At 30.0% G+C, this 13,038-nt stretch overlaps 1 protein-coding gene and 1 non-coding gene across 2 annotated transcripts; both read left to right on the plus strand.

Moving 5' to 3' along the window:
• Positions 1-1,318: 1,318 nt before the first annotated feature.
• Positions 1,319-5,613, plus strand: LOC117934254. Its single transcript, XM_034855924.1, has 4 exons — positions 1,319-1,383; positions 4,123-4,234; positions 4,345-4,568; positions 4,743-5,613. Exons 2-4 carry the CDS (start codon positions 4,144-4,146, stop codon positions 5,358-5,360), a joined length of 933 nt encoding a protein of 310 aa, XP_034711815.1. The 5' UTR covers positions 1,319-1,383; positions 4,123-4,143; the 3' UTR covers positions 5,361-5,613.
• A 7,297-nt stretch (positions 5,614-12,910) lies between these two features.
• On the plus strand, positions 12,911-12,984 carry TRNAV-AAC. Its single transcript has one exon. It is a non-coding gene; the product is annotated as a tRNA-Val (tRNA).
• Positions 12,985-13,038: the final 54 nt, after the last annotated feature.

Consider the following 13,038-nt stretch of genomic DNA (forward strand, 5'->3'; position numbering starts at 1 on the left):
TAATTATATCTGATTTATTTATTTTATTATTATTTTTTTATATTTTGTATAATAAAATCAAATATAAAAAAAAAAACTATTTTTCTTAATAAGTTTTTTTTTTCTTAATATTTTTCGGGAATCAAACATAACATTATTAAGACTTTAATAATTGGACTAAGTGGATGAATGGAATGTTAGGGTCTTGTGAAAATATCATCTATGCTTATTTAATTTTATTTATTTATTTTATTGATTGTAAAATAATCAAGATATATTTCTCCCAAAATGTCAAATAAGGTTTTGGTGCAATTCACAGGTCAATATCTACTTTCCCAGGAAATAAAACTAAATAATTCTAGGAATAGCAAAAATAAAAATATAAAATAAAATATAATGAAAATTTGTTAAAACTTAGTCATTTTTAAATTATATATTAAGTGAAACGAGTTTGAAATAATTTTGAAAAATAATTCACTGATTTAAATTTTTTTAATAATCTTTCTTTCGGGTTAAATACATTTTTTCCGTCCAATCTTTGTTTTACATTTTGCTAATTCAAATTCGAAACTTAGCACTTGCTCCCCAAAACTATTAAAATGCACCACTTTAACCTAACTTATTAAAATCAATAAGTAGTTTATTAAGTAAAGAAATAATGTTAATATATATATATATAAAACCGTTGAAATGTAAAGATAAACATCTATACCCAAGTTTGAAGTCATCACATTTTGTATTTCATTGCAAAAATCACAAATAGTCATATTAATATCTTTCTAAAATAAAAATAGAAATTAATAGCTATTATATTCGAAGGTATTTAAGAAAATTCACTTCAAAATTATTAATTCAAAATTAATTTTATCTAATTTCGTATTAGTGTTAAAACAAAATACAAGAAATATTAATTTCTTTTATAATTATTGTCAAAAGCGATTATCAACCAATAGATTTTTCAATCATTTGTAAAAATAGTTTTTAATTATTTTAAGGAATTAAATTATACTTGAAAACTCAAATGCCAAAAAAACAATTTTTTTTTCAAACTTTTATTCTCAAAGAAGATAGTGTACCAAAACATTCTATATCTTTTAATTAATATTGGAAATATTTAATAAAAAAAAGCCACTTAAAATGCCCAAAATGTGTCCTAAAAACATATTTTTAGAAAGATATTTTTTTACCAAAATTTTATCAAACATATTTTTTAGGTTAAAAGATTTTCCATTTTCAAAGCATATATAAAAATGAAAAAAGGGAATTAAATAATAAATATATAAAAGAAAAATAAATTTCCCATTTTCATTTTTAGATTATATATAAATGAAAACAAGGAAATTTAAACAAACATTCATTCAAAAATTCAGTCTCAAAATCATCTCTCTCCCTTCTTGCTCTCAGGTATGGTGGGAGCCTTTTTTTTGGGTCTATTTTTTCTTGAACGATAATTGTGAATCCAATTAACTCTTTTTCAATAACCTTTTAAATAAATAAATAAAGTAAAGAAATTATTGGGATTTATGAAATTGGGGATATGGGTTTCAACTGGAGATCACATTTATTGAATTTGGGGGGGTTTCTGTTTACAGGCAAACTCAGGAACTTAATATAGATGTGGGTTTTTGATTTTAGGGTTTGGGTTTAATCTTTCATGCAAATTGACAAATGGAGTAAGGACCGATTTATTATACCCGGGGTTTTGATTCATGAGCATGCTGGAGAGCTGCATATGTTTAGCTTTTTGATTTGGGATTTGGGTTTAAATTTCAATTGAGTTGCGGTTTGTTCATTTCTGTCTGAGAGTAAGATCACCTCTTTGTAATGTTAGGACCTGATTTCTTATAGCCTAGGGTTTTGATTCACGAGTAAACAGAGGAACTGACATGTGAATATGGTATTTTTAGGGTTTGGTTTTGAACAATCATTTCAAACCTACTAACTGATATAATGTTGGTTTTCTTTTTCTTCCTCCAAAAATTTAAAAGTAAAAAAAAAAACAAAAAAAAAAACATTTTTTAGGGTTGTATTTGAATGTGACTTTAATTTCCTTTGCTACTCAGTTTATTTTTTTTTAATATATTTAGTCTAATGTGTATAGAAAAATGCATCAAATGCCTTTGGATCTTAAGTGTTTTTAGCTGTGATTAGCCGGTTCTCTCTCTTTATGTGGAGAATCTATAAATTCTTGTCCGGTTAAAGAATTTGGGTTATTTCTCTGAGCCAGGAATGATATTTTTGTCAGCCACTTCCTGTTAATGAAGGGTTGAAGGGTCTGTTGTATTTTTTTTCTTTTGGTAAAAGAGATGGACAAATTTTGCCCAAGGCATTAAGTGATTGCCAACATAATTTAGACAGGGGTACTTTCAGTGTAGTATTCATGCATAACAGTGACCGGCATTTTACTATCTTACCGTTTACATTTCTAATCTAACTGACCAAAAAATCCATTCCTGCAGAGAGATCGCCATAGTACTATATTACTTATTTCTGGTAGTTGGTGAGTTGTTTTGGTCATGTCTGTGATTATTTAATTTTAATACGAAAATACCATATTCATGATCGTTTCTTCTGGTATGTCAATGATGTTTATAATGATATCATATTGTAATAAAGATGTATGTAATTTTAATTTCACGTGCATATGATCATAGGGAAGTATGGGGGGAGAAAGAGGGGAATGGTGTTCAAGAACATCGCGGGAAGGATATGGAGTGGGACTATAGAAGGCTATTAGGAGTGGATGGGAGGAGTATAATAAAAGGGTTGGGTTTAGGGTGGGATATGGTATGAAGATAAAATTTTGGAAGGATAGATGATGTGACAATGATTCCCTAGAAGAGCCCTTTCTTGAGTCGGTCTCTATAACCTCTACTAAAGATGCCTTGGTAGACGAACAGTGGGAATGAAGTGGGGAGGGAGGAAGTTGGGATCCCCAGTTCACAAGACAGGATAACGACTAGGAGCTGGGATTGGTAGATGCGTTTTTTAGGAGATTGCAAGGGCAGACAATTAGACGGGATGTAGAGGATACCATAGTTTGGTGAAAATCAAAGAGTGGCAGCTTTACAATTTAATCCTTTTACTTCTTAACAAATGGTAGAAGGGAGATGTTTCCATCTAGCATTTTATGGAACCTTGTGTCCTTGTGAAGGTTAGCTTGTTTGCTTGGGAAGCATCATGGGGTAGAATTCTGACTTGGGATCAATTTAAAAGGATGGACTAGATGTTGTTGAGCTGGTGTTATTTGTGTAAAAGAGAGGAAGAAGTGGCAGATTGTATCCTTCTTCATTGTTCTGAAGAAGTCACACTCTAGCTATTAATTTCTGTTCTGTTTGGTGTTCAGTGTGTGATGCTCTCCTCAGTTAGAGATGTCCTTTTAAGCTGGTACAGATCCTTTGTAGGGAAAAAGAGGAAGAAAGGATGGAGAATAGATCGTTTGTGTTTATTTTTTACTGTATGGAAAGAGAGAAATATGATAGCTTTGAAAAACACTGAAAATGTGGATCAAACAATTAAACAATATTTTATATTCAATTTTTTGGAATGGGTTAGGGTGTGCTCCCAAGAGATAGCTCCTTGTCATTGTTTGACTTTATTGATTGGTTGAAATCTATGGCAAGTGTTTTTTTGTTCTTCCCTCTGTTGTTTTGACTTTTGGCGCCTTGTATACACCATGTATACTTTTGTGCACCCTTTTGGTAAGTGCTTTAAATACAATTGATCCTTACCTATCCAAAAAGAAAAAAAATTCACATGTATGTGTTTTATGTAGGTGAAGTTAGATATTGATTGAATTTGATGAATAAGGTTGTGGTTAGTGGCTTAAATTCGGTTAGTGTAAGCATAAGTGGAAGATCACTTGTTGAAGTAAGAGATATGCTATGAAAAAGAGAGACTCGAAAAACAATTCTTCTTCAGATCCAAAATCCTATTATGCATTGGGAAAACATTATGACTTACACATAAGTATATAATATCTATAATTTTTCATCCATTTTCCATGAATGCATCTGTTATTGTTACTTGATTATTTGTTTTATGAATCAATGAATTTACTTTTACTAGCTCTAGTTAAAAAACGTTCCCAATCCATCTCCTCTTTCACTCCTTTAATACAAACCATCTTTTGGTATCATGCAGTTGAAGTCAATTCTTGGAATCATGTCTGAAATAGGAACATCTTCTGTACAGTCATCCCCTGAACAAGAAGATCCACCCCAACCACATAATGGCATAGATTGCGGTACTGCAGGTGACTGGCACTTTCATCTTGCAAATAGAAATTTAACCTTTTTTAGTACTGTTTAATACATATAATGTGGTTAGTATGTTGAAATTGTTGTTAAATTTTGTTTTAAATAGCTGGATGTGCAAACTGTGACTGCCAATTGTTCTACCAATCCTGTGTGCGGAAGCGCTTACCTGTGGAGTTTAATGAACTTGGGCAGCCCATTGGAGCAAATGGAAGGATACTGGCTCGATCAATAGGGGACATCTCACGCAATGGGAAGTTTGCACCCATCTCCTACATTCATTGGAAAATGGTGCCAGATCAAAAGAAGGAAGATATGTTGAAGGTCATAGGGGTATGAATTACTCACACTTCAATTATAACAATAATATTAAGAAAAAAAAAAAGGGGACAACAAGAATAATAATATGGTAAAATAATGTAATATAATGCGTTTTGAGTGTTTTTAATGGTCTTTGTGATTCTTGAACTGTGTTCTCTTATATGGGCTGGTTTTTGGGTTCTGCAGGAGAGGTTTGAATTCAATGCAGATAAAGGCAGAACATGGATCCTTGAAAGGCTAGGCCACTGTTGGAGGGATTGGACGGCACATTTGAAAGCGAGGTATATCGATCCCTATGACACTTATGAGGAGAAATTAGCAGCCTATGACAAGATAGTCATTCCTGGTCTGAAACGACCTCGCCTGCGCTGTAATAGCTCAGAGTGTCTGTTTGCAAAAGGTACTGAGGATGTCACTCCTGATCAGGAACTCATCCAGCAGCCCAGTAGCCCAGAGGGTGTTAGCACTGGACAACCTACCAATACTGAGGCCATGACAGAGGCTGAGGCGGGGAATCAGAGATTAGATGCAGAAAGCTTTGAGGGCATGATGGAACAACTGGAAGGCATTGCGGCTGACTTAGAAGCGACGAAAGACAAATTGGTAACTGCAGGAAGCCCAATGAGTGAATTGGCTAAAGTAGAAGAAATGCTAAACCAGGTTGAAGGAATGAAAAAGAGAATGGTAAGTAGAAGAGGCGATATGAACACACTGGCTAACATCAACCATGGAGATGTTAAAGAAGGAGGAGCTTCTAGCTGCACTCAAACAGATGCTACAGATGAAAGACAGCAACAAGGTTGATGGTTTGTTATTTTTTATGTACTTTGCAAATTTGGATTTTTCTTGAAATTGGATTTATGGGTTCAAATTAATGTTCTGATTTCTTACTTTTTAGGGTTTTGATTGTGGGCAAAATCTTAGGAGCTGACTTGAATCTAGGGTTTCAACATGGGATTTTAGCTTAAATGGAGGAACTGTTGTTTGCCACTTGAATTTTTTAGGGTTGTGTTTGATCTAGGGTTTGAATTTTGAATTAAGGCTCTTATTTATTAAATTTTTAGGCCATGTTTGGTTACAGATGTAGGGTGAGATAGAATGGGACAAGAGATAGGTCTCTTTTTGTGTCTTCCCTTTTCATGGGATAATAATCTCAAATTAAGAAATGGGATGTATATATTTGATGACTTGGTTTTCCTTTTTTTTTTAAAAAAAAAAATTACATTACTCATTTTGTAAAATAAATTATTTTGATTAAAAAAATTCGTAGTTTAAAAAGCTAAAAAAATTATATAAAATATATCATAAAATAATATTAATATATTTATTATTTAATATATACAAATTATTTTTTATATTTAATGATATAATGTAATATTTTTACTTATAAATTTTCAAATATTTAATCTTAAATATTATTAACAAAGAAATAAAAAATTACTTATTAATAGTAAGGTATACAACGATTTTCAAATAATACTAAATCCGTTTAGTAGCCTTAGTAGAATAGAATTCTAAGTTTACCAAAGTTCGAGTGTAATGCTTAAGTGCTCTCAAGTAGCATTTGAGTGCCAAGTTCGAGTACTTAGTAAGTAATCAATTTTTTTTTTTTAAATTACAAAACTTAATCCCGATTTAAATTCCCTATAGTCTACAATTATAACCCTTTCTATACTTACGTATACCATCCTTAGTTGATGTCACAATAACATTGAGTCTTTATTAGAGGTTACAAGTAAAGATCAAAAGAACAAAATTGCCAACTTAAACTAAACAATCTCATGGACTATCAAAATTATCTTCCCACCTCTCATATTTTCTTCTTGTCCCTTTTCTTCTCTTATCTTAGTTTTTGGTGTTTTTTCATGCCTACAACTAGGACAGGTCGGCTCGGGTTTACAACCAGTCCAACCTAAATTAATACATCAAAACTAAGGTGCTTCTCAAATCCAACACAACCTTATTTTTCTAGGCTTTGGTTGAACTCAAGACTTTGACTGATTCGATTATATCAATTAAACTTTGATTACTTGAATCATCAACTTGAATCCAACTTTAATTATTTGATTCATTGACTAGAATCCAACCTAAGTCCTAGTTTATCAAAATTAAATATTTTAATTTTTGTGAAATTTGTCTTTTTCAAAATGCTTTATGTTCTTTTCTTTCAGGCAAAAAAGTGTTCTTAAAAATAGTCGAGCATATAAGTAATTAAAACCCTTCGATTTTAAACTCCTTGATTTATACACTAATAACACTAACATTGAAAATAAAATTTGTACTTCGACTTCTTTATTTTTTTTCTTCTAAAACTATTTTCATGAATTAATATTTTTTTTCAATGAAATAAAAGTGTAGTTTTCACTTACAAATGTTTCAATTTTTAGTAAATGCAACAACTCATTAATAACTTGTAATAAAATTGTTAGTTTAACAATATTATTAATTGAAAAATGTTGTTTTTCATTTAAATCATAAGTTATTATATGGTTTGCTTATACAAAAGTGATAATCAAGTATGCTTTATGACAAAATGATTGTATAACCCTAATTCTTTTGGTCTCATATATTTTCATAATTTTTGAATAGTTTGTATTAATCTTCAATTATTTCAATAAGGTAGTTAAATAATCATGCATATTTCACTAAAAACCCTTTTCCATCTTCACATCATTGAGAAAAAAAAAGAAAAAAGAAAAAGAAAAATTAATTACAAGAAGTTATTGAGAATTGTAACTGTCTGTTTCATTATAACAATACAAGCTATTAAATGTTTGAGAGTAATTTCCATTTCCTAACTCCCAAACTTAATGACACCTTACATATCTCTCCCTCTCTCTTCGCTAAATAACTCCAATTCCATATTCATTTTGGAAATAATTTCCATTTTCTAACTTCCAAACTTAAAGAAACTTAACACTAAAACCAAAACCTTCTTAATGTATCTTCTCTCTCTCCAATTCCATATTAGTTTTGGAAGTGATCTCCATTTTCAAACTCAAAATAAAACCTTCTTAATGTATCTTAAAAAAAATATATTAAGATGATGTTTGTTTTTTTGATGAAATATAAAAAAATCTAAATATTTGGTATTTTCTATTCAGCTAAAAGTAATGTATTGATATCAACTAATATAATTAAAGTAAACTTGTTATCAATATATTCGGTTTAGTTATATTGGTTAATATTAATAGATTACTTTTTGTTGAATGAAAAAAATCAAAATATTTGATTTTTTTCTATTCAGCTAAAAAACAAACACCACCTAAACTATACTAACAACATTTTTAATATGACTTCTTTCACATTTATTACTTTAACATGTAATTTTGTTCAAAATTAAGGATAATATGTACTCAAAATACCAATTTCTATAAACTTTTTACATTAAATGACATTTAGAATCTCTATCTCTCACATAACTCATTCTACATGAATGATTCCTAACTCCCAAACTTTTTCCTATTCAATCAATGAAACCCTACTAATACCTTGCTATATATAGTCCCCCAAAGGCCCAAACCTCTTTCAAGTCACATTCCCATCCCAAAAAAGAAAAGTTGACAAGAAACCATGGACAAGCACATTCACGTAGCTTCAACCCTAACCCTAGTCTTCATCTTCTTACTTTGTCATGCCACAACTCTTGTTTCTGTCGTCGACAACCCTTGGACCGGCCTTCCGGTGCCGCCAGAGCCTAGTCCTGGCTTCTACAAACACTTGCAAGCCTGCGCCGACGTCTTGACAAGAGATTGTGGCCTGGAGATCTATAATTATGTGCTAGGCAGTGGGCATGTAGGGCCACCTTGTTGCAAGAAACTTAAACAAATGGGCGAAACATGCAACAATGATTTGGCTTTCGCACTTGGACGATTTGATAAGTACAAGAAAGCTGCCCTTATTATAAAGACTAAGAGTGCACGCATGTTCAATACATGTCATTAGGATGAAGATTGAATTTGTATCCATAAAAAATAAGTGTTGTAGCCTTAGCTTCATGGTTTGGGAGTTACAACAAAGAATCTATGTGTATGATAATTTGATAGACAAAATTGAAATAATAGCTTTAATGGATACTTTTTCTTTTGTTTTTATATCATATGGTAATGATATGGTGTGATTTCTTTTGATTTTTTCAGTAATGCAATGTCAGGTTTTATGAAACAAGCACAATATATAAATACTTTTAATTTTAAATAGATTTATATTATTATTTTAATCAAAAAATTAATTTGAAAAGTAATATTTAATTTTTAAATCATTTTTCATATCCAACTCATTCTTCTTTTAAGATTCGACTTTGTAGAATCAACCATTATTAGATCATTTTGATATTCATGCAATGATGATTATTTTTATTTTTGTTAGGGTTGGGAAAGTGTCCAAGTAGAGTTGACTTGATCCAATCTAAAAAAACGAGAGTTAAGGGGGGAACGATTTCCAGGAGTTGAAACTACGCAGAAATTACCTATATGATGATAAAAAAAGAGGATATATTTTTTTCTCACTCTTACTCTTTTTTTGAAAAAAATCTTAAAGAACACTTTGCAAGGGAGTTCTTTCTTAAATTCCATCCAATTTTTTTCTTCTCAATAAAAAGAAAGTTAAAGACATTTGTACCATTTCTCAAACTTTGTAGTTCCATTCATGACTTGGGGCACATAATTCATCAGTGAAATAACTAATTTGGATTTTGGGCATTTCAAAAAGCCTTTGTTTTCAACAATTTTCTTTTTAAATTTCTTGTTTAAATTGTTTCAAATTTCATGAAAATATGATTTTGAATTTTAAATATATGAATTATTAACAACATTCTTCTAAGTTTATATTTTTAAATCGATATATATATATATATATATATTAAACTAAGAGATATATGGTTAGTACGACAAAATTTCAACAAGTGAAGAAAAGAAAACTTTCTAGGAACTAGTCTTTTAAATTCTCTATAGTCTACATTATGTCATTTGTTAGAACTATTGGCCATTATAAACCTTTCTTTCGTTGATCTCGCAACAATATTGAGTCTTTAATAGGGTATAAGACAGTAAATATGAGAGGTTATAAGTAAAAATCAAAAGAACAAAATTGTCAACTTAAACTAAACAATCTCATAGACTATCAATTATCTTCCTACCTCTCATATTTTCTTCTTGTCTCTTTTCTTCTCTTATCTTAGTTTTTGGTGTTTTTTCATGCCTACAACTAGGACAGGTTGGCTTGGGTTTACAACCAATCCAACCTAAATTAATGCATCAAAACTAAGGTGCTTCTCAAATCCAACACAACCTTATTTTTCTAGGCTTTGGTTGAACTCAAGACTTTGACTGATTCGATTATATCAATTAAACTTTTGACTACTTGAATCATCGACTCGAATCCAACTTTGATTATTTGATTCATTGGCTAGAATCCAACCTAAGTTGAGTTTGAAAATAACATTCCTAGTTTATCAAAATTAAATATTTTAATTTTTGTGATATTTGTCTTTTTCAAAATGCTTTATGTTCTTTTCTTTTAGGTAAAAAAGTGTTCTTAAAAATAGTCGAGCATGTAAGTAATTAAAACCCTTCGATTTCAAACTCCTTGATTTATACACTAATAACACTAACATTGAAAATCAAATTTGTACTTCGACTTCTTTAGTTTTTTTTCTTCTAAAACTATTTTCTGAATTAATAATTTTTTTCAATGAAATAAAAGTGTAGTTTTCACTTACAAATGTTTCAATTTTTAGTAAATACAACAACTCATTAATAACTTGTAATAAGATTGTTAGATTAACAATATTATTAATTGAAAATTGTTGTTTTCATTTAAATCATAAGTTACTATATGGTTTGCTTATACAAAATTTAATGTGATAATCAAGTATGCTTTATAACAAAATGATTGTAAAACCCTACTTCTTTTGGTCTCATATATTTTCATAATTTTTTAATAGTTTATATTAATCTTCAATTATTTCAATAAGGTAGTTAAATAATCATGCATATTTGACTAAAAACCCTTTTCCATTTTCACATCATTGAGAAAAAAAAAATTACAAGAAGTTATTGAGAATTGTAACTACCTGTTTCATTATAACAATACAAGCTATTAAATATTTGAAAGTGATTTTCATTTCCTAACTCCCAAACTTAATGACACCTTACATATCTCTCTCTCTCTCTCTCTCTCTCTCTCAAATAACTCCAATTCCATATTAATGTTCCCAAACTTAATGAACTCTCTCCCTCTCTCTCTTCGCTAAATAACTCCAATTCCATATTGATTTTGGAAATAATTTCCATTTTTTAACTTCCAAACTTAAAGAAACTTAACACTAAAACCAAGACCTTCTTAATGTATTTTCTCTCTCTCCAATTCCATATTAGTGTTGGAAGTGATTTCCATTTTCAAACTCAAAATAAAACCTTATTAATGTATCTTAAAAAAAATATTAAGATGATATTTGTTTTTTGATGGAATATAAAAAAAGTCTAAATATTTGGCATTCTCTATTCAGCTAAAAGTAACGTATTGATATCAACTAATATAATTAAAGTAAATTTGTTATCAATATATTCAGTTTAGTTATATTAGTTAATGTTAATAGGTTACTTTTTGTTGAATGAAAAAAATCAAAATATTTGATTTTTTCTATTCAATTAAAAAACAAACAACACCTAAATTATACGAACAACATTTTTAATACGACTTCTTTCACATTTATTACTTTAACATGTAATTTTGTTCAAAATTAAGGGTAATATGTACTCAAAATACCAATTTCTAGAAACTTTTCATATTAAATGACATTTAGAATCTCTCTCATAACTCATTCTACATGAATGATTCCTAACTCCCAAACTTTTTCCCATTCAATCAATGAAACCTTACTAATACCTCACTATATATAGTCCCCCAAAGGCCCAAACCTTTTTCAAGTCACATTCCCATCCCAAAAAAGAAAAGTTGACAAGAAACCATGGACAAGCACATTCACGTATCTTCAACCCTAACCCTAGTCTTCATCTTCTTACTTTGTCATGCCACAACTCTTGTTTCTGCCGTCGACAACCCTTGGACCGGCCTTCCGGTGCCGCCGGAGCCAAGTCCTGGCTTCTACAAACACTTGCAAGCTTGCGCCGACGTCTTGACAAGAGATTGTGGCCTGGAGATCTATAATTATGTGCTAGGCAGTGGGCATGTAGGGCCACCTTGTTGCAAGAAACTTAAACAAATGGGCGAAACATGCAACAATGATTTGGCTTTCGCACTTGGACGATTTGATAAGTACAAGAAAGCTGCCCTTATTATAAAGACTAAGAGTGCACGCATGTTCAATACATGTCATTAGGATGAAGATTGAATTTGTATCCATAAAAAATAAGTGTTGTTGCCTTAGCTTCATGGTTTGGGAGTTATAACAAAGAATCTATGTGTATGATCATTTGAGAGACAAAATTGAAATAATAGCTTTAATGGATACTTTTTCTTCCGTCTTTATATCATATGGTAATGATATGGTGTGATTTCTTTTGATTTTTTCAGTAATGCAATGTCGGGTTTTATGAAACAAGTACAATATATAAATACTTTTAATTTTGAATAGATTTTATATTATTATTTTAATCAAAAAATTAATTTGGAAAGTAATATTTAATTTTTAAATCATTTTTCATATCCAACTCATTTTTCTTTTAAGATTCGAATTTGTAGAATTAACAATTATTAGATCATTCTCATATTCATGTAATGATGATTATTTTTATTTTTGTTGGGGTTGGGTTTAGGTCTACAAGTGGAGTTGACCTTACCCAATCCAACAAAACGAGAGTTAAGGGAGAACGGTTTCAAAGAGTTGGAACAAATTATCCCTAATAAGAAAAAAAAAAAAAGACAATATATCTCTTTCCCACTCTTACTCTTTTTTTGAAAAAATCTAAAAGAATACTTTACAACGTGGTTCTTTTTTGAATTCCATCCAATTTTTTTCTCTCCATGAAAAGAAAGTTAAAAACATTTATACCGTTTCTCAAACTTTATAGTTCCATTCACAACTTGGGGCGGATAATTCATCAATAAAATAACTAATTTGGATTTTGGACATTTCAAAAGGTAATTTGAAGCATTTGTTTTTGACAATTTTCTTTTTTAATTTCTTGTTTAAATTGTTTCAATTTTCATGAAGATACTATTTTGAATTTTTAATATATGAATTCATAACAATATTCTTCTAAGTTTATATTTTTAAATCTATATATTAAACTAAGAGATAGATGGCTAGTATGACAAGTTTGCAACAGGCGGAAAAAAGAAAACTTTCTAGGAGCTAGTTTTTTAATATATTTTCAAAATCCAAACATCAAGGTGTCGTGGTGTAGTTGGTTATCACGTCAGTCTAACACACTGAAGGTCTCCGGTTCAAGTCCGGGCGACGCCAATATTTTTTCCACGACAAAAAACCAAACAAATTGATATTGACTAGAACCGTAAA

The sequence above is a fragment of the Vitis riparia genome, chromosome 16, assembly GCF_004353265.1.
Source record: "Vitis riparia cultivar Riparia Gloire de Montpellier isolate 1030 chromosome 16, EGFV_Vit.rip_1.0, whole genome shotgun sequence".
NCBI classification, from domain to species: domain Eukaryota; kingdom Viridiplantae; phylum Streptophyta; class Magnoliopsida; order Vitales; family Vitaceae; genus Vitis; species Vitis riparia.

Excerpts from the sequence above, each read along its gene's own strand:
- LOC117934254 (XM_034855924.1), top strand. The coding sequence starts at position 4,144 with ATGTCTGAAATAGGAACATCTTCTGTACAGTCATCCCCTGAACAAGAA. Across the intron at positions 4,235-4,344 it reads CATAGATTGCGGTACTGCAG|CTGGATGTGCAAACTGTGAC; the intron begins GTGACTGGCACT and ends TGTTTTAAATAG. Across the intron at positions 4,569-4,742 it reads ATATGTTGAAGGTCATAGGG|GAGAGGTTTGAATTCAATGC; the intron begins GTATGAATTACT and ends TGGGTTCTGCAG.